The sequence below is a fragment of the Siniperca chuatsi genome, linkage group LG22 (genome assembly GCF_020085105.1).
Source record: "Siniperca chuatsi isolate FFG_IHB_CAS linkage group LG22, ASM2008510v1, whole genome shotgun sequence".
In the NCBI taxonomy this organism is placed as follows: domain Eukaryota; kingdom Metazoa; phylum Chordata; class Actinopteri; order Centrarchiformes; family Sinipercidae; genus Siniperca; species Siniperca chuatsi.
In genome coordinates, this window is record NC_058063.1 from 2434994 (window position 1) to 2457430 (window position 22437).

Here is a 22437-nt window from a genome sequence, read left to right on the forward strand (position 1 = left end):
GAGAGGGTCTCAGATACAGTGGTGTGAAAAGTGTTTGCCCCCTTCCTGATTTCTTTTTTTTTGCATGTTTGTCACACTTGTGACAAACATGTTTCAGATCATCAAACTAATTTAAATATTAGTCAAAGATAACACAAGCAAACACAAAATGCAGTTTTTAAATGAAGGTTGTTATTATTAAGGGTAAACAAAATCCAAACCTACATGGCCATGTGTGAAAAAGTGATTGCCCCTCCTATTAAAACATAACTTAACTGTGGTTTATCACACCTGAGTTAAATTTCTCTAGCCACACCCTGCCCTAATTACTGCCACACCTGTTCTCAATCAAGAAATCACTTAAATAGGACCTGCCTGACAAAGTAAAGTAGACCAAAAGATCTTCAAAAGCTAGACATCATGCTGAGATCCAAAGAAATTCAGGAACAAATGAGAAAGAAAGTAATTGAGATCTATCAGACAGGAAAAAGGTTATAAAGCCATTTCTAAAGCTTTGGGACTCCAGCGAACCACAGTGAGAGCCATTATCCACAAACGGCGAAAACATGGAACAGTGGTGAACCTTCCCAGGAGTGGCCGGCCGACCAAAATTACCCCATGAGCGCAGCGACGACTCATCCAAGAGGTCACAAAAGACCCCACAACAACATCCAAAGAACTGCGGGCCTCACTTGCCTCAGTTAAGGTCAGTGTTCATGACTCCACCATAAGAAAGAGACTGGGCAAAAATGGCCTGCATGGCAGTTCCAAGACGAAAACCACTGCTGAGCCAAAAGATACATTAAGGCTCATCTAATTTTTGCCAGAAAACATCTTGATGATCCCCAAGACTTTTGGGAAAATATTCTGTGGACTGACGAGACAAAAGTTGAACTTTTTGGAAGGTGTGTGTCCCATTACATCTGGCGTAAAAGTAACACCGCATATCAGAAAAAGAACATCATACCAACAGTAAAATATGGTGGTGGTAGTGTGATGGTCTGGGGCTGTTTTGCTGCTTCAGGACCTGGAAGACTTGCTGTGATAAATGGAACCATGAATTCTGCTGTCTACCAAAAACTCCTGAAAGAGAATGTCCAGCCATCTGTTCGTGACCTCAAGCTGAAGCGAACTTGGGTTCAGCAGCAGGACAATGATCCAAAACACACCAGCAAGTCCACCTCTGAATGGCTAAAGAATAATAAAATGAAGACTTTGGAGTGGCCTAGTCAAAGTCCTGACCTGAATCCTATTGAGATGCTGTGGCATGACCTTAAAAAGGCAGTTCATGCTTGAAAACCCTCCAATGTGGCTGAATTACAACAATTCTGCAAAGATGAGTGGGCCAAAATTCCTCCACAGCACTGTAAAAGACTCATTGCAAGTTATCGCAGATGCTTGATTGCAGTTGTTGCTGCTATGTGTGACCCAACCAGTTATTAAGGTTTAGGGGGCAATCACTATTTCACACATGGTTTGGATTTTGTTTACCCTTAATTACAACAACCTTCATTTAAAAACTGCATTTTGTGTTTACTTGTGTTATCTTTGACTAATATTTAAAGTTGTTTGATGATCTGAAACATTTAAGTGTGACAAACATGCAAAAAAATAAGAAATCAGGAAGGGGGCAAACACTTTTTCACACCACTGTATACAACCGAGGGCAGGACCAGAACATTTGTGGCACTGTGACATCTGGTGCATGTTTCATCTACATCAGTACACATTTTAGATAGTTTGGCTTTACTCAAATGAATTCAATGGAGAACTTTAAAATGAATTATACCAAGCCATGCACAAGAGCTGCTTCTGTTTACCCTATCTATGGCATGCAACCACACATCGTCAAGGATCTCCCCTCCAAGTTCCCTTTTCCAATCATTTCTTATTTTGGTTTGTGACACTGTTGTAAGAGATATAGTATCATATAAGCAAGATATGCCACCTTTTGTCTCAAGAGGGATCTCTAGAATTGCCTCTACACCTGATCTCTGACATAAATTAGGGATAGTTGGGTTATGATTACGAATAAAATGGCAAATTTGAAAGTACCTAAATAAATTGGGGCAGATTAAATTTCCTTGAAAGGTCATTGAAGTTGGGAAAATCTGTCAATATACAGATCTACAAAATTAACCAGTCCCAGTCTCTTCCAAAGAGCAAAGGTAGAATCTTGACTAGCTGGAAGGAAGAGGTGGTTGTTGCACATGGGATCTTGACAGAAGAGCTCTGTTAGCATAAAATGTGCCCTGAACTGGGACCAGATCTTCAGTGTTGAGGCTACTATAGGACTAGAGGTATACCATGTTTGAGAGACAGGTAGCTTTGTTGTTGCAAGAGCTGGGAGAGATGTAGCGACACAAGATTTTGCCTCAGTTTGACACCAATTAGTCCATGGAGATTGAATCCAAAATACAATTTTCTGCATATTTGATGCCCAGTAATAAGACATAAGATTGGGAAGAGCCAGTCTACCCTCACACCTTGGTCTTTGGAGATATATTTTAACTATACATATTCTAGCATTTTTACCATCCCAGATAAAAGATCATATGAGTTTGTCCACAGTGCGGAAAAATAGACTTGGACAGAAAAACAAGAAGGTACTGGATTAAATACAAAAACCTGTGTAGAACATTCATCTTAATACAAATGACTCTACCAGCCAAGGACATATGAAGGATACTCCATCTCTTAAAGTTGAGTTAAAGTTTGTCTATCAGTGATTCAAAGTTCTTTTCATACAGACTTGAAAACTTTTGCGTACCTAATACCAGACCTGGATATATGGAAATCATTTTCGGATATTTGTAGGCTAGATTGTTCACAGGAAAACATTCACTCTTAGAGAAGTTAATTTTATTACCTGAAAAAGTGCCAAAATGACGCATTATATCTTGGACACACAACACAGGATCTAATACATATAATAACAAATCTTTCATGTATAAATGCACCCTGCACTCCACCCCCCAACGGATGATCCCATGTATAGAGGCAGTACATTTAAAGTACCCCTCCACTCAAAAATGTGTTTTTCTTATGTCCCCTAAAATGTCAGACTTTGACTTTACTGACTTGTATCTGTGCAAAGTTTGTCACTAGAAACGTGTTTTCACATTCCTCTACTGAAGGGGGAGATGTCTGTACACTAAAATCTGAGATTCATACGTACTCTGGGCAAGCTAGATTTGGTACGACACAAATTTGAAAGCCAATCACAATGCCACCGGCAAAGAAACCTGAAACCTCCAGCGCAGAGCGGACTTGTCAGTACAGAGAGCAAGAGTTTGCTCTAAGTCAGCGTAGTGAAAGTTTTGACAGCAAACATGGTAGAGTGCAATTTTTGGATGTAAACAGGACTCTGGAGCTTCCTTCTACTATCTACTAACGTTACGTAATAACAATGTGAACACACTGAAACTTCGTAGCAGATATTGTATGTTTCACAACCATTAACGCTGTGTTAGCCACTGCCAGTTGCAAGCTAACAAGCTAACAAACAACATAAACAAATAAAAGATGCTAACTACATTTACCATTCTGATATGTCGTGCACTGCTCTCTCACCATGGATGTATGTCTCTCACCCACATCCATGCTCTCACCGGCACCGGTCAACCTAACACGCAGCGGTGGTGGGCAGGTAATTCATTAATGCAGAATTTCTCGCTGTGGGAGAAAGAGTAGATGTGCTTCCAGCCCCTTTTCAGATTTTTTTTTTTTAACTTTTGATGTGGGATAACCATGTTAAACAAAATATTAATCATAGCAGAGTATTTTTACATACTTTAAAATGTGTCTGGAGAGGATCTTTAAGCTTTACAGAGAGGGGTTCAATTGCCAGGGCAAACAATAAAGGACTAATCGGGCACGCTTGACTTGTCCCCCTTGACAGTGAAAAAATCCTGTGAACGCAACCTGTTTGTACTAATGCTCTGTGGGATGAATATATTTTCAATAAAATTCTATAGGATAGAATTCTATAGGAGGTATCATAAATCTGTGGGATAAGTTGGGAGGCTGATTTACATTTGAGCTGATGAGCTAAAAGTTTACTTGACTTTTCTCCATATTCATATACATATCCACGTGAGCAAAGCAAAAGCTGTTCAGCCTTATCAGTTAATAGTAAATTGTATTGCGATTGGAGGCCCAGCTTTTTCATATTTAGTTCAGGTGAGGGAGACTGTGAATATAGGATATCTAAATCTGCTATGGAGTTAATAAACTGTTCCTGTTTATGCCTTCTCTCCTTATACCTTAGTGCTGTGTAAATTATTTCCCCTCTAATGACTACTTTAAGAGTCTCCCAGAGTGTGGAAGGAGAGATTCTTTCAGTTTTATTTGTTGCTACAAAATTATCAATTGCCATTGAGATCTTGTTGCAAAATTCCTCATCTGCTAGTAAAGCCAAGTTAAGGGGCGCTCAGTATATTTGAGTGTAAAAGAGAGTTCTAGCAGCAACGAGTCATAGTGAGATTGAATTATAATGGAGTACTCTTAACAGAGTCCTGTCAATAAAATTTTTTTGTCAATTCTGGAGTAAGTATGGTTCACATGAGAAAAAAAGGAGAACTCTTTGTTGTAAGGGAAAAGGAAATGCCATGGATCATAATAATAAACTTCATTTATATAGCACCTTTCATAACATAGAATGTACCTCAAAGTGCTTCACAAGGGAAACAAATCAATCAACGTATTAAAAACAGGAAACACAAGGATCATATTAATAATAAAAACAAATTAATAATGATAAAAACAATCTTAAGATATAAAAACCATAAAACCAGTAAATATAAAAATGAGTAACAACACTGATGTTAAAAATAAAATAAATAAATAAATAAGAAGGTGGAGTTAGTTAAAAGCAAGTTCATAAAAGTAAGTTTTGAGCTGTTTCTTAAAACTATCAACAGTAGTTGCTTGTTGCATTTGTGGTGGGAGTTTGTTCCAAACCTTTGGCGCATAACAACAAAAAGCTGCTTCACCATATTTTTTGTAAGTCATTTTTGGTACATTTAGTAGACCAGCGGCAAATGACCTAAGGGAACTCTTCGCAACCCATTTTCAAGGTTGTCAACCTGGTCCAGGAGAGTGGCTGTTTCCAGTTTAGATATGGTTGCCTCTGCATTAGCCAGGCTTTCAAAGTTCTCTTCAGCCGTAGTTTCCACCCTGGTGAGGTGTTCCTGAAATGTGTTAACAGTCTGGTGAAGTGCATCCACTGACGTTTGTAAAGGAGTAATTGAACCTTGGATTAGGGTGGACATATCTTCCTTGAGGCTAGCACATTGCTTAGCCAGCTCAGCAACCAGCTTGTCCATGGAGATATCGCCGTTGGTATCATCAACTGAATCCTGTTGCTGAGCACTGATATTGGCGGCCGCCATTGCTGCTAGCGTGCTACTCGTGGTTTTAGCCCTTGCAGGTGGTGGCGGTGTTTTTGTTTGCAGTTGCTCATTTTCCTTTAGAAGTTGTACCCAAGGTTAATGTTGTTAGTTTTTGAAGTGACTGAAACTGTCTGTGTGAAAAGTTAGTTATTGAAGTCACTTTACATGGTCACTGTCTTAAACTCCCCAATGTCACTTGGTCCACTGAAAAAGATGACGTCCCTTCTTGACCTTGGAAACAGCAGTTGAAGATACTGACCATGAACTGCAACATCACCAGCTTGATTCTGGCTGAGGACCTTTGTTCCACCGCTCTCTCTTTCCCTCATTTCCTGTCATCCCTCTATGGAGTTAGATCAGTTTCATTAATAATGAATGCACACAGAAGGATTCACAAATGTATTTTGAGATTTTCTAGATTTATATATAAATGAATCATTCTTCAGTGCACACAAAATAATGATCGTTGTATATACACAAAACAAATCCACATATAAAAAGATAAGGTTCACAAATGTATTTCTGATGCACACACAAATATTTCTTGTTTTAAATATATGTAATAGATATCCACAATATGTATTTAAAGGTATTTGCAATTTCATCAAAAACATATTTGGATGTTGTTACATTTACAGTGGTGTGAAAAAGTGTTTGCCCCCTTCCTGATTTCTTATTTTTTTGTATGTTTTTTTTTTTTTTTTCGTGAAATCACTTTTTCACACAGGGTCATGTAGATTTGGATTTTGTTTTCCCTTAATAATAACAACCTTCATTTAAAAACTGCATTTTGTGTTTACTTGTGTTATCTTTGACTAATATTTAAATTTGTTTGATGATCTGAAACATTTAAGTGTGACAAACATGCAAAAAAATAAGAAATCAGGAAGGGGGCAAACACTTTTGCACACCACTGTATATACAAACTGTTCAACCTGCTTTTACAAACTGCTTGTCATTTGTGAACTTCACTTATTTTGTGTGTGGGTTTTTTGAGACTCCCCTGCCATGGCTCGATTCACAAATGCATTTTTTGTCAACAGGGTTGAAGTATCTGTAGCCAATCAGATGGCTCCTTCCTTTTCAGCCAACTGTTCCAGGCGTCTGCTAACGCTTACCTAGCTTTGATGCTAACTGGCGCTCATAATACATGCCAGCGCTATGAACTAGACAGGCCCAGGATGAGAGGCTTTTCCCCCCTGTTGACAGATGGTTTAATTATCACAACACAAATGTCCATTATAAAATTAACGGGAACCTGTGGTTTTCTGTCTTGTTCTCCTATGGGGTGTCTCCCGCACCGAAGCAGCAGAGAGAAGCTCCACAAACCGGCAAGACAGTAAGGAAGTGCCTGTGGGTGTCACTAACTAGCCAGTTGTTAATTTTATAATGGACATTTGTGTTGTGATATTTAAACAAACCATCCGTCAACAGGGAAATAAGCCTCTTGTGTACGAGACCGGTCTCTTTAGAGAGCTCCAGCCAGTTCACAGCGGCGTCTGTGAACGCCACAGACACCAGATTTAAAAACTGTATACTGTGAAATACAGAGAGACTTACCTGGCAGTGATAGGTTCAGTCAGCATTGTGTGAACGTGTTCGGCAGGGGCTTGAATGTAACAGACGTTAATTTATATGTAAAAGTTCCGCACTCGCATTGTCATGGGGCTTTCACACCAAAAGCACAAGAGTGAGCCCATTATTTCCAATGGAGAGAGCAGCTTTGCTCTCTTGGGCAGCTGCGTGAGCCACAGCAATGTGCACTACACTGATTTTCAATGTAGTCCAAATAATTCCCTCCAATGAGAAACTAAATAGACAGGATGATTTGTCTAGAAGGCTGAGGTTGTGAACACAGAGATCCAGCCTGAGAGAATCCCTGCCAGGAGGTGTATTAACAGAGATCAGCTGGTGGTTGGACTAATGGAACCTGACTGATGTATTCACTCTTGCTCAGCCAGCTCCTTCTGCCTTTCACTTCACTACATATGTGAAGTAGGCTGTGTGTGGGTGACTGGAATAGTCAGCTTCTGCAGAGAAATCAAGCGGTCTAATTTAACATCTCTGATACCACACAAGGCTTGTTTATTGATTTATTGCCTTCTAATTCCTAATACAGCAGGGAATTCATTTCAGCTCCTGTGGATTTAAGAATCACTCCTCTCAGTCTGACTCTGTTTTGTCTGCAAAGCTGGTTTATTATATATAGTCATGTAAATAGTACACACAAGTGCTGAAGAAATGTGTGTATTGAGGTTATGCCAAGATGATATTTAGTGTGATTTATTTTCTTAGAAAATAGACAGGTGGCTAAAATGATTTTTGTCTTCTAATTGGTTGGGTGTTTTTTGGATAACAGAGTCCTAATTGTGGAAAAACATAAGAGCCATGGCACAGCACCGGGCGCCCTCCCGTGTCATCCACCTCTAAACAAGTCTAGAAAACCTGACGTAAGTCTTCTATTGATTAAATTAATGTTTTATTTTAAGGCCAAATGTATCAGAGGATTCCTTTGCGTTTGACTCAGTGGTGTTGAGGAGGATTCAAGACTGAAGACAGATCCACACTAGGATTACTGACACAACACTGAGGAGGCACTTCACTTGAGGAGCAGACTAAGCAAACTTAAAGTGAAACTGCCCTCAGAATCTAACTCTTTAGTATGTGACACTGTGGTTTTGAAAGGCGTCTGTAAAAAAAAAAAAGTTTGTAGTTAGCTCCTTTACAAGCCACAGCTAGGGTTAGCTTGATGTTAGCTAAAACAAATTCTAATAAGAAAAAAAATATCAATATAGCAACACAAACATCTCAAACCACTTCCTTGTCATAATCTACTTATCATCAGCCCATCTGTATGCTCAGTATGTTCCAAACATTTTAACCAAAATAATCTAAATACACTGCTTCAGTGTCACACATTTCAAGCTTTGAAACTATGGAGGTAGGGGCAGATTTAGCCATATTTGGGTTTTCAACACTCAAGACACAAATTTGGGTGAAGCATCACTTTAAAGGTCCCTGTACACCAGGGCTGGACTGGGAATGAAAAAAGGCCCTGGACTTTTTGACCCACTGAACTATATATATAATTTCATATAATAGTATACTATATACCGCTAGTATAATATTAATTCCAATTGGACAATACAGCAGTTTAACTTTTGTAGAGTTTGTTCCTTCATTAAATCCTTAAAAAAATGGTCTACATCAGTGGATTGTCTCTAATTTGTTAATGCTAAGTACTAACTTACCAATAAACATAACCATTCATGCATATCAATGAGTTCAACATTTGAAAGTTTGCTGTAGCACGTCAAACTATTTTTAATGTCCCGTCCCATCCAGGCTGTGATTGGTCGGTTCTTGAAAAGTGACAATGATGAACGCATAAACTTTATGAAAAGTTGAACATGTTTCAACAAAAGGCACCCGATATAGCTAAATAGCCAGCTAGCCAAACCTAAACCATGCTATCTTAGCCCTCTTGCCTTCTGTCTTACTGTTTCAGCTGCAGAACCTTGACTAACAGTTGAACTGGTATCGCTGGGCTCACTGGGCTGCTCTCGCTCCTCTCTGCTGCCAGTGCCTTCGGACTCACTAGGCTGAGATGATTGAGTGGTAATGGCGCCAAATAAATAATTTGTTATTTTCAAACATTTGGCTGCATCAGCCTCAAGGGACCTCAAACTCTTCTCTATCTGATTTTTTTCCCTCTTTTTATTTGTCCACCTTGCTCCACTCATATTTATCCATGTAATGTCACCCCATAACAGAGATGGGAAAGGGGCGGGACCAAGGTAAAGCTAGAATGAACTGGACCAAAAGTTATTGGCTGGGAGAGAGATGCTGCCACATATAATACCCAACCACAGTGGGCCGGCAGCCCACTTGCCTGGGCTAGTCAGCCCCACGGGTGTGTAATCACAGTGGGCCGAAAATGCATCTCTCTCGCTCTTGTTTTTGTATAATTTTGGCACGCATTTTGCAGATGCACTGTTTAATGAAGTGCTGAGCCCAAAGGCCGGGGGGAGGGGATTAAAGATGTTACTGGGTCAGGCCAGTGACAAGAAAAAAAACAGTTGGCAGATCTACCTGTTTTATGGGCCGGTCAGACACACACAAAAAAAAAATACAGTGTCAGCCCAAAAGGCACGTCGGCCTGGTCTGAAAGTTAATTGCAACATTTTGGTCGCCTGAAAATGTCTTGTTCAGCGTTCGGTTGTACTAAAAGACACTCTATGGAGTCGGCTGTTTATTTTTTTTCGCTAATTACATTTTGTTTTAAGCCTGTTTTTTGCTAGCCAAAATTAGCATCCCAATTAATATCAGTTAACATGAATTACGGATGCACCTTGCTAACCAAGCTAGCTAGCTCCACCCTCTCGTCCAAATATGGTAACTTCTGGCTCCAAAAAACCAAGATGGCGACGATCAAAATGCCAAACTCGTGGCTTCAGAACAGTAGTCCACAAACCAATGGGTGATGTCATGGTGGCTACGACCACTTCTTTTATACAGTCTGAGGGATGCTACAATATATTTTTTCTGTTTCTGTTGTCAGACAACTGACCAAGTATTAAATTGTTATTTAATCGCAAGCCATAAACACTACATGTTAATCAGCACATAAATACAAGTGACAACAAATGACAACAGCTGCACTGTGTGTTCGACTATATCAATATTTAAATTCAGTGATCACAAAGAAAGTTAAAGCGATTTGAGGATGTCTTCTTAACTTTTGTGGCACATAGCCCCCGACCCTCACTTGGCTAGCTTATGTCATTTTGCAAGAGCTCTGTTTCCCTGTACACACTGAAACGCCAAGCCAGCATTTTAAAGAAGCATTCTGAAGAAGCTCCGTTTTGAAGCAAGAAAAATGCTGTTTTAGTCTGGATGGATGGCTGAAACAGAGAGAAGATGTGTTTACAAATTGAACCAAATTGAAGCATGCTGGGCCAGTAGGTGGCGTTAAAGTCTACATCAACGATACGTCAAATACCAGAGAAGAACACTCTGAGCATGCGTAGTGAGCCTATTTTCTTTGGCAAACAATAGTAGCTACTTATTTATTCATAGATATTTGACACCTATTTTTAGTGGTGCAGCAATGCTAAGTTAAGTTGTAAACTTGTAATTAGACCTAGCTGTGCTAACCAAATGTAAACAAATTGGTAGTCTGCCATTGTTGTTGTGTGCTCATTACACATAGCAACAATGGGCATGCGTGAATTGAGGTGACGACGTCATCGTTTCCCAAACACTGCATTTTACACGTCCACATGGATACACTGAACCTGGAGCTTTGAAAAAATCAAAAATCAAAAATCTCCGTTTTAGTGACCTGAAACTGTGTGTGGACGAAATGCCAAGCATTAGCATACAGTATAACTGAGTAAAATTGCAAACACAAATTGTGGTATTAGTATAGACCTTCAACCTCTATCAGATCAGCTCTGATAATGGCCATAGTGCTGGAGCACAGAATAAGGTGCCTTGGATTTTATTATTTTCCATGATTCAGTACTGTTTCTTCTTTTGTTACTCACAGCTCTCAAGGGGAAACTGCTATGGTATAAATTACAAGGTTAATGTCATATTCTCCAAAGCTGAAAACAGACAAGCTCTGTCCTGATCAGTGAATAAACTCATTCCCAACACACACTCAAAGACACACACGCTTCCCCGCGTCGGCTCTTCCATTAGCAGGCCTTGGGAGGGTAAGTGGTGGAAGTAATCTTCACACACGCACAATGCTCTCGCTCTGTTTCGGTCACCTGTTCACCGAGGGATAAAATCAAATCAGCATTTCTTACAGATTCTTATTTTCAGGCTATAAATCTGGGGATATAAATGAGATGTTGAAACCTGAACGTATCATACAGAAGAAAGTACTTCTTTATGTACAAGTTGACTCACTCAGAAGGTGAAAAAATGTTTTCTCCTACAGTATATCATCCACCACCAGGTTTCATCAATGACTCCAGATCAAGGAGGCCATTCACAGCCAACACACAAACCTTTACTATGGACTGTTATCAGAAGAGCAAATTCCCACTCAAAGGTTTCCACTTTCATAGTCCATTTTAGTCCATAGTCCACATGTTCATTAAGGGTTCAGTCACAAATACAAGTCAAATGGATTTCAGCTGAACACACTTAAAACACAGCAAATACACTCATGCTCAGCTGCAAGCCTACCGCGCTGTAAAACATGAGGAGTTATGGACTCCGTCTGTCACACACACAGTACCTGTGTGTCCGATGTGAATGTTTTAACGATTATAGACACTATTGACACTTCTTCTTTTCCTTTCGGCTGTTCCCTTTCAGGGGTCGCCACAGCGAATCATGTGCCTCCATTTAACCCTGTCCTCTGCGTCCTCTTCACTCACGCCAAGTAACTTCATGTCCTCTCTCACTACATATAGACACTATTGACACTACCACTAAATAATGATATAATTTGATATTTCTGATGCTTGTGATTTTGATTTTATAATTATTCTACAGTTCACAATTATGGGCCAACATGACAACCAAATGAAATAAATGTGATTTGATGATTTCAAAATAAAACACTATTACTATACATAAACCCTCAAACCATGACAGGTGGCTAATGTATGTTGCTGGAAAATCAGCAGAGCCCTAAAAAAGCCACAGATTGACTGATCAAAGCACACAGCTGTGATGTGTCGCCCTGAAAACCACACAGGCAGGGGGTCTGCCTGGTCTTAATAACACCTCATGGAGACCTCTGTGCTTTGTGTGAGGCTTTACTAGACTTCAACACACACACACACAATATAAATACATGTGCATTAGGGAATAAACTTATTGTGCTCTACAGTTTGATTTGTATGATAAATGTATTCATCTAATTTATATTCAGTGCCCATTATTTACATGTTCGCTTGATTACAGATCTGTTGTTGGAGGGTGTTAAATTGATCTCATATAAACCCATACACACCTGTTATTGGGCTTTCGTTGGACTGAAGTCCTGCTAGTGATCCCTAGAGGCTGCAGTTTAAATTTATTTGTCATTTCACCTAAAAATAAAATTATAATTGTAAAAACAAGCTCACCTCATGGTCCATTTGGTAGCTGTTCTGGAGCTTTCAATCATGTCACAAACTCTTCATCAACACACAGTTTGCCCAGTTGTCATGGAATTGTAAAATTCTATTTTTTTCAGAGCACTTTAAGGACTTCTCATCCATGTTCAATAGCTGAAGTTTATTTCTAAAACAGCGGTTGAGACAAACAGTCTCACCACAATGTCCATTTACTAGTCTATTAATTTACCTTGTGGAGAGATTGCGCTCTCAACTGCTGTTTCCAAAGTTAAGAATGAACTTTGAACCATATAAGAACATCTTTTAAATCAAATATTGTTTCTTCAAGAGCAGACTATAAAAAGTGACAAAAACAAAAATCATCTAAAGCATATGGGTGCATCAAAACCAGAGCGCATTTAAAGATCTGAGTATAGTATTAGAAGTATAGGAAGGAATGAACCAGCACTGAGTTAAAATGTGCAGGTTGTCCTGAGGGTGGCGCTAGAGGGAAGGTCATCAAAACAGTTCATCCCACTGGAGCATGAGTGTGCTCAGCAAATTTCATGGAAATCTGACCATTAGTTCTCAAGGAGTTATGACCCACAGTGTTTGTCAATGGCAAATTTTGACCTGATGGTGGCGCCAGGGGAAAACACACGGGTCACCAGAATTCTTGGGAACAATCCTTTGGAGACCACTTGAATGCTTTCCCTTGAAAAAAGACCTACAGCAACTTGCTAAGTCAACAAGAAATAGTTCCTACAGGTCACTCCCCCTAAAACCGTCTTTTTTATATTTCAGTTCACATCCAGATTAAATAAATTATACAACATGTTAACTAGTGAGTTTAGGTGTATTTTTGAACTTTGAGCTTCTCATTCTGGCTTTTACTCCAGTTGCTCTGAAATCCATTTTGAAATATAAATTTATCAGATTGGAAAATACAATTTCCAACAATTCTGTTAAAGGTGATTCTAATCCAGTACACGCCTTTTTGTCAAATTCAGCTAATATCTCCTCACGGTCCGCTAGCTGTCCGTTCAGTGTGTGCGCTGAAAAATCCCCCTCTGGTGTGTGTACACAGCCCTGGCTCTGTGAATGGGAAACAAAGTGGCTCGGACCGAGCCACACAACACTTTTCCAGCCATTCCAGTCAGGTGACGTTAAACGACTTGCCCACGGACATTCAGCTGACTTTCTAGTTTTCCGAGATCTGCTGCTGTTGTGCTGTTAGCTATAGCAGCAGGAGAGTTGTGAGCGTCGCTGTCTGGAGCTGCTGTGCTGGCTCTGGGAAACCGTCTCGTCCTCTCTGGCTGTTAGCTTCACAGCAGCAACTGTAGAGACAGTTTGCTAACCCACAACCTAGCTAATGTTAGTTATATTACTTTTTCATTTCATGCCATTTAATGTTTTTTTGATAGGGACAGATACATTTAGAATTGCATAACAATTGTCCAATGCAATGTATCACAACATGTATAGCTACTGCTAATTTCTACGGAGAGCCATTTCATTTTCTGGACATTAAGGGTATTAAAAACTGTAATCTAAAAAGTAACCTCTAACTAAAGCTGTCATACAAATGTAGTGGAGTAAAAAGTAGGCTACAATATTTCCCTCTGCGATGTAGTGGAGTAAAAGTATAAAGTTGCATAAAATGGAAACACTCAAGTAAAGTACAAGTACCTCAAATTTGTTTCAGTACAGTGTACTTAGTTACATTCCACCACTGGTTTAGGCAACAAAACTAAATCTAACCAAGTAAAGCCTAACCAAATAGCTTTGTTGCCTAAATCTAACCAAAGTGCGAATGAAAACTGAAAATGTCCAGAAAATGAAAAAATAAAAATAGAATAAAAACAGAAAATAGAATAAAAACAGAAAATCAACTAACTCTTAAAATAATAAGGCACAATTGTCAAAATTAGCCCCATACAGGAATCAAACCGTGGTCTTCTGGATGAAAGCCCTGTATTTGACCCATTCTTCCACCACAACCTCCTCCCAACATGGACTTTGTCGCTCTTTATATTACGTCACCTGACTTCCTAAAGCTTTTCCGGCAGAAAGGCCACCAGTGACTCGAATGGGTGGCGCAGGATGTCCACTGGGTGGTGGGCGCAGGATGACTGGATAGGTGGTGTCTGGTAGCTGGATAGGTGGTGTGCAGTTTGGGTGGGGTTCCGAATGAAATGGCTCTCTGTAGGATAAATTTCCAATGCCCGTCCCTAGAGGGGCCTTTAACAAATCTGACATAAAACATGTTCACAGGCAACAAAGTAAAACCATGTGGTACATTTCGTTGACCTTATAGGAACAGCAGTACGACTTGCCGACATACTCATATATACAGTATATATGAGTATATATATTTCAATTCAATTGGGCTTTATTGGCATGGGAAACAGATGTTAACAAAGCATGTGTAAAATAAAAACATACATAAACAGAAGAAATGTGATATTAAAATATATACAGATAGGTAAGATAATAATAATGATAATTTTTAAAAAAAATTGTAGACTTGCAGTTAAAATACAAATACAAAAAGAGAAAACTAAACACTGCAACTTTTTTTTTTTGAGTGTGTGTGAGTGTGTGTGTACGTCATTCATTGTCGCTCAGGTTGTGGCATGTTGATATGTATAGGGCAGCGAGATCTGACCTGTCTCCTTCTCCTAGGAGTATTTTTAATTTTGAGAGTTGAACTTGTTAAAGTGAACGTTCCTTATTTCATTGAATGTTGTTCACTGTAGGAGGAAGTGCATCTGTCTCAGCCTCACCTGTCGAACAGTGACCGCACATTCTGTTTTCTTTTGGTTGCCAGGATTTCTTGTGTCTTCCTTTTTCCATTGCCAGTTTGTGGTCACTGAGCCTGCACTTGGTCAGGATCTGTCTCTGCTTTCCATCTCTGACAGTAGAGAGAGATTCTGCCAACTCATAATCTCTTAGGGCCAGATACCATTCTGATCTACTTTGGCTTTTAGTTTCTTCTTTCCAATGTTCCAAATAGGTTTCTTCACATTTTTAAAATAATTTGGTTTCCTCTGATTGGTGTTAGGAAAGCAGTGCTGCTGTGAGACTGGTCAGTGTGTGTCTGGGGGTGGGGGGGCAGTTAGTCTCAGCACCAACTGACACAGGGCACTCTTTTCTGGGCTCAGCTCTTGGATTTGGAGGGCTTTGGGATGGAGGGGGTCTAGGGGGCGGGATTTAAGGTGATTAAAACATGTGAGCGCTCTCTTTTGAATGTTAATTATCAGTGGGTATCTGCCTACTTCTGCTCTGCATCTGTTGGTGTTTTTCTGTGTACGTGTAAAATGTATCTGCAGAATTCTGCATGTAAAGATTCAGTTGGAATGGTATAGCGGGTATAGCTATGATGACTGAGTGGACCCCATACTTCACTACCATTTAGCGCAATGGGCTGGATGACACTATCAAATATTTTAAACCAAATTTTAATTGGAAATTGAAAAGTAGAACATTTTCTCTCAATTGCATTTAGAGCTCTTTGAGCTTTTTCTTTAGTGCATTCACTGCCATGTTGAAACTCCCTGACGAGGTTATGGTTATACTGAGGTATATATATATATATATATAAAATTCCTTCAGTTTAATTTTAAAATGTACAGTAACTGAGGTGTGAGAAAATCATTGAATGCATTTATATTTTGACTGCATCAAAAGTTTCTGATTAGTCTAAATGCGTACAGATTGACTTCTACAATATTTTTTAACAAGTTTGTCAAAGTTCAAGTGAAGGTCCAACGTTAGACGTAGATATTTGACCTCAGAAACTTGATTAATTGACTGATTATTGATCTTTACTTGCTGTGTCGTTGTTCGCTCTATATCATGGTATTTGTCATGGTATTGGATTTCCCCAGAATGGCACACCCCACCTTTAAGTGGCAAAGTTCTAAAATATGTATCCCATATTCACTGACTTCCTCAGAGAACTGATTAAATTGTGAGTATTACCCTGTCTTGAGATCTCAATTAAATGACTTTCAGGAAACAACTAAAGACAAAATACAACATCCAAGTGTTTTATTGCCACCAGAACATCCCATCGCATTTACATCAATATTGCTGATTTACAGAACATTAAGTAGAGCACTAGTTTTCTTTCTACATATCAGATAAGTATAAGGCCTGTTTTATAGTGGAAGTTTTAAACTGATGTGAGTGTGATATAATGTGTGTGTGTGTGTCATTGTGATTTCTGTTTCTCCCACTGTTCTGGTGTAAGGGTCCTCTGTTCAAAAGCGTGGATCTCTTTCAGCTCCTCGGCTAGGCACGTATTCACCATCCTGTTAAAACCCAAGACACAGGTTTGGAGTGTATACATGTGCAGCAGTCAGAGGAACGTCTTGCATCTGCAAGCAGTGTTCTCATATTGGCAATGTGCATTTATGACAGATCTTTATTTTTGTTAATCAAACTTTGGCTTACTTACGGGCAAGAAAGTATTGTGATTGGCTCACGGGTCAGGCGAGTCTAGGTTACTTTGGCTGTGTAAACCACACAGCTCAAGTAACCTTATTTATCTTTATTATCTCATTCAATTTGCAGACATGCTAAGAGTCTTTGGGCTTTGTGGTTGATGGAGTGCTGAATGTTTTGGATGTACTGTTGCATTTCATTTTTGACATTTTGAAAAGTTTCTGGTTATAAAATGAAAAATATATAAAATTCTTACATTTTGCCACGATCATAAAACGGTTTACAAGGTAATATAGTTTTTGTCATGAAAAATCAACAAAAATCTTACAACCATTATACATTGAGAAATCGTTCCAAACTATTCTATATACAGGGTTTCTGCAGGTTTCAACAAGTTAAATTTAAGACTTTTTAAGACCATTTTGAATACAATGTAAGACCTATTTCACCTCCATACTGGCAAAAAAAGAACAAATAATGTTAATGTTGGCGTAGATCCAAACACTGTCTGGAGGTCACTTACCGGAGTTGCAAGAGTTAACATTGTTAGTGCAGAGCGGGTCGAGCCGCGGCCGGACTTTGGTGATGCTCCCGATGTGGATACAGAACAACATTGGGTGATGGCAGGCGTTTGCTGGAGGCTTTATGTTTTTCTGACTTCCCAATGCGACTCTAATGCCTTGATACCCAAAGTTCCTAATTTGAGCGTTTTCATGCACAAGGTGCAGCGAGCGCTAAATTCTGACCGGGCTGCACAGTTTGTATTAGTGGTTATTGGTTCCATGTTGGTTTCGTTTTGTAGTTGTAACAGCGTGATCAATACTAGTTAAAATACATTTAAAAGCGAGACTGAAGTTAATGCAACTTTAGAAAAGTAACGTTAACTTCATAATCCAATCAATTTTTAAGACCTGTCAAAATTGTGTTTAAGGCATTTTAAGGACCTGTGGCTGGAAACCCTGTATATATTGTGGTAATATATATATTGCCTTTTTATTTTATGTCACAATCATTCTAAATGAGATATTCCGTGGAGAGAAATTGTGCTTTAAAATAAGAGACAAAACTAAACGCATTTGTTTGTGTAATTTAGCCAGTCAAAGTGGTCAGGAAGACCGCCCACAGAGAAATGTTTTGATCCAGTTGATTTTAAAAGGTGTAGTTCTGGGGGGTAAAATCTAAAAAGTTAAAGCCACGAGGAACAGTATTCATTATTACAGAGTTTCTGATATGAGTTTTGTTTTTGTATACAAAACAAATTTGTATAGCATTCTAGCAACAGACTTACAAACAGGGGCTTTAACATTTAAACAAAGCACAGCATGTCATCCTTGATACACCTTCAGCTCAACTCACACTCAGCACTGAAGTTAATGCTTTCCTATGATATTAAGATGTTATATAATACTGTATTTACAGTATTACTGTGCAATGTGCTGTACTAGAGCTGAAGGACCTCACTGTATGTGATGTTGTGTTGGCACTTATTTAGTGGTTTTCTTAAGTGATGCTCAATTACACTGTGCTTTCATAACCTGTTTTAACAGACTAGATCTGTATGTATCACACAGATATTGTGTAATGTCATGTAGCACAGCTGTTATATAATAACTTATCATAATAAACTATATAATATAATAAGCTATATTGATACAATTCTGTTGTCTATGTTAATAAAAACATAAATAAAAAGTTTGATAATTTACTGTGTGATTTTCTATAATGTCAGCAGAAATCACTATTAGCTTTATCAACATCTTTTATCCTGGTATTAATGCTTTCTGTATGGCCTCTCGTTTGAACTAAACTGATACGAAAGGTCTGAGTACAAACCGCACTTCAAACACGCATTACCTGAGGTTCATTACTACGGTGTGTAATACCTGTGTCTCTGTAAGAGTGGTTTGCCCTCAAACTGGGATGACACCACCAGGACTTTTAAGCTGGCAGCACATCTGTTGGGTGATGTATCCTCCACATCCTGGAGGAGACCAGATAAAAGTTACGGCCAACAGTTAGCTCCTTCTCATGCTGCTTATACTGAATTACTGTATATGATGATGTACCTGGCTAAAGACTTATACAATAACTGGTTCTAGTCTGAGTGAGTCATCTAAACCAACAAGACCAGAGACTGTTAATGTTCTACCTTGTTTTAATCGCTGGAGGCCTGCTTAGCACCATATATCGCATAGCTGAACCAAACTCCACTCAAAAATCATTCAATTTAGTGGTGCTTTATTTGTTGGCCATAATATTTTGGTAACTGACTCACAGCTGTGTAACATTCACATCACATATCAGCCTACACTCTGTAAACTGTACTTGAATAAATAGGAATTAAACCTATACAAAAATACCAGTCTCTTCTTCTAACACGCCACTGTGCCTAACATAAACCAGCAACATGGAGGGCGGTATTTGGCAAATTGTAGCCTGGTGAATTATCTATGTGCTATAAATTGCTAGAAATATTAAATATTTATAAAAAATTATGTTCTACCATGTTTGTACTTTTGCAGATAAGCAACGTCATGTTAACAACTGGAAAATGTTTGAATGGACTTTGGCGTGTTTCTGCTCACTACAGCACACAGCTAGCAGAACAGGTAACACAAATAATAGCCAGAAACCTACCACGTGCACTGCCGCAAGCTCCTTAATAAGTTTGTCCCGGATGTGATCAGCGGTGATAGCCATGTCTGCATGAACAAAATATATACGGCGACGTTAGTAAAGAAGTTGTTACAGTGAGATACTAATGTTAGCTTACTGTTCATAGATTTCTAATTGAGTCTAGTCAGAAACATAGACATGCAAACACCGGAAGTACTAAAGCATTCAAGTTTAATATTTCCGTATCTCTTAAAAACACTGTTGCAGCACAGTTGTGAGATGCAGTTTCAATTTAGAAGTCGTGTATCATTACCAAAGCTTATGTATGTACAGTGTTGTCGTTAATTTCAGTCACCGTGTGTGAGGAAGAGACGTCACTTCTTCTTCTTCTTCTTCTTCTTCTTCTTCTTCTTCCTCGATTTTACTGGCGGACTACAAACCAACGTTAAAGGTGCATGCCGCCCCTACTGTATCGGAGTGTGTAACATCATCAACCAAAACTAACAAACGGGGGACACTTTATAAAGATTTTATATTCTAGATATTATACCTGTTTCTTTTAAATATTTGAATAAAGCCCTTTGAGCCTGTGACTGTGTCTCTAACAGACCTCTGATGCTCCGCTCCCTGCCTCCCTGCCTCCCTGCCTCCCTGCCTCTCTGCCACTCTGCCCTTCAGTCTTGCTCTTTCTACACTGAACCTCCTACATCCCATCAGCACATGTTAAACAGATTCCTTCCAGTTACAAGTCTCACATTTATCTGACACTGACTGTTTCATGGTTTACAAGCTAGCATTGAGTCCTGTGTGTCCTAGTCTTAGCCTAGAAAAGATAACACCTTCTTTCCTACATTTACCTTGATTATTTCTGACCCTGACAGATTTTTGGATTTTATAGTATTCTCTAGCCTTGATGTCATTATTCTCTGATGAGTTAGTGATTTTGCTTCTGATCTCCCAAAACAAATTTCTAAAATGTCATTATCATTTGGTTTAGTGCATTTTAAGCAAGTTTATCTGCAATCTTATTTCCCTCTATTCCAACGTGTGCTGGTCTCCAGCAGAAATGAACATCTGTTCCTGGTTGCTGCTGTAACTTTTCATTATCTTTTAGGACCTCTTCTTTCCTTTGTTTATGTATATCAGTAAGGTCATTTCCACTGTGAATGACGCTGGCAAATACTCTTCCCAGGAGGTTGGCTTTTTCCATATCTGTTATTGCTAATTGGTCTCCATCTGCAAGTACTGATTTTTATTGTTTTATTGTTTAACCTTCTCCCACTCATCTTTTTAACCTTATTCCATACATGAGCCACATCTCTCTCTTTTCCAACAGAAGAACAAAACTGTCTCCAGGTATTCCTTTTAGCTATTTAATTATTTTGCGTGCTATGGCTCTTTTTCTTTTATATTCCATCAAATTGTCAGCATTCATGTTGTTTCTGAAGTTTCTGAAAGCACTATTTCTTTCTTTAATAGCCAAGCTACACTCATCAGTCCACCATGGCACAGTTCTCTTATTCCCTGATATCACAGGTGTACAGTTTATACTTTTTGAGGCAGCTTCAGTTATCATACATGTCATTTCACCAGCACATTCATCTACGTTTCCATTCATTTTAATGTTACTAGCTAATTCCCTGCAGCATTCTTTAAATGTGTCCCATTGAGCCTTTTTAAAGCACCATCTATATATAGGAGAACTTTCTTGGGTACATCTATCTAAATTTATATTACATATAATGGAAAAGTGGTCACTACCTATGTTATTGTTGATATTTTCCACTCACACAGACTAGCCATATTTGCAGAAACCAGTGTTAAATCAATACATGACATCTTATTCCTGTTTATATCTAATCTTGTTCCTTTACCATTGTTTATGCAAACAAGATTTCTGGGATCTATCGCTTCTTCAATCACTGTACCAGTGTAATCAGTGTGATCACTTCCCCATAGACTACTGTGTGCATTGAAATCACAGCACCAAACTTCTCTGACTTTCCTCTCGCAGTATTTCCTCAAACACTGCTGTTAAAGTTTGACATGGATTATAATAATTCATTATTTTGATTGAGCCTTGTGTTCTGTATACCTCAATAACTGTGCATTCATGTCCACCCGAAGGATGTATTCTCCTGTATGCTAAATTTATCTTTACTGAATGTGAGACAGCCACCGCCTTGTTTATTTGCTCTATCATGTCTGGCTGAATTGTATCCTGCCAGTACAAAATCTGGATGTGGTCTCAGCCATGTTTCTTGAATTCATATTATATCTGGTTTGTCCTTTAAATCCTTTATGACCGTCTTAAATTCCTGTCCATTTGCTATTAAGCCTCTGCTTGTCACAGACACGCCAGGCTCCACCACACCACACACACCGCATTCCTTCACCTGAGCACTGATTCCTTGCACCTGTCACCCATCACACACCTGAACGTAATCAGCCACTCTACTCCTCACCACAGTCTGTGTCCGGTCACGTTAGTATGAAGGACAGTACTTCTACTTCCAATACTCCACGGACTCACCCACGACTCTTCGTCCCGACTACCGCTACCCCGAACCTGACTCCAGTAATCTCCAGTTCCCCGAGTGTGTCGCTCCAGCTCCGGCTCCTGTGTGTCTCCAGTCTCCCGTGTGTGTCGCTCCGGTTCCCGTTCCCGTGTTCCTCTGTTCAACTCCAGCACTCTTCTGCCATCATCTAAATAAGGGACGGTATCACTAACCCCTCTCATCCATTCATATTACCTTTGTGTGTCAATAAACTCTCTTCACCGTTGTCTCCGGTTGATCTGTCTGTAACACTGCTATTCCCCTGAAAGATGGTAAGCACCATTACTAGTTTAATTACTAGACACATCATATATGAACAGGTTCATCAGTTCTTGTATCGTTTCACATTCTGTACTTGACATCCTGAGGTACTCTCTTACT

The 22437-nt window shown here is 39.1% G+C and overlaps 1 protein-coding gene across 2 annotated transcripts; it reads right to left on the reverse strand.

Moving 5' to 3' along the window:
* Positions 1-16469: 16469 nt before the first annotated feature.
* On the reverse strand, positions 16470-19929 carry zgc:112271 (uncharacterized protein LOC553698 homolog). 2 transcript variants are annotated; one of them, XM_044184947.1, is made up of 4 exons: positions 19854-19929; positions 19520-19584; positions 18766-18863; positions 16470-16749 (listed from the first exon to the last, which is right to left on the reverse strand). In XM_044184947.1, the coding sequence occupies exons 2-4, from the start codon at positions 19580-19582 to the stop codon at positions 16650-16652; spliced, it is 261 nt and encodes an 86-aa protein (XP_044040882.1). In that variant the 5' UTR covers positions 19583-19584; positions 19854-19929; the 3' UTR covers positions 16470-16649. The 2 variants fall into 2 exon arrangements, with proteins under 2 accessions (XP_044040882.1, XP_044040881.1); XM_044184946.1 differs by having other exon boundaries at positions 19812-19913.
* Positions 19930-22437: the final 2508 nt, after the last annotated feature.

Bases quoted from the DNA above. Each gene is read 5' to 3' on its own strand.
- zgc:112271 (XM_044184947.1), bottom strand. From the start codon at position 19,582: ATGGCTATCACCGCTGATCACATCCGGGACAAACTTATTAAGGAGCTT. The intron at 18,864-19,519 runs GTAGGTTTCTGG...GGTCTCCTCCAG, and splicing joins AGCTTGCGGCAGTGCACGTG to GATGTGGAGGATACATCACC. The intron at 16,750-18,765 runs GTATTACACACC...GGGTTTTAACAG, and splicing joins CCACTCTTACAGAGACACAG to GATGGTGAATACGTGCCTAG.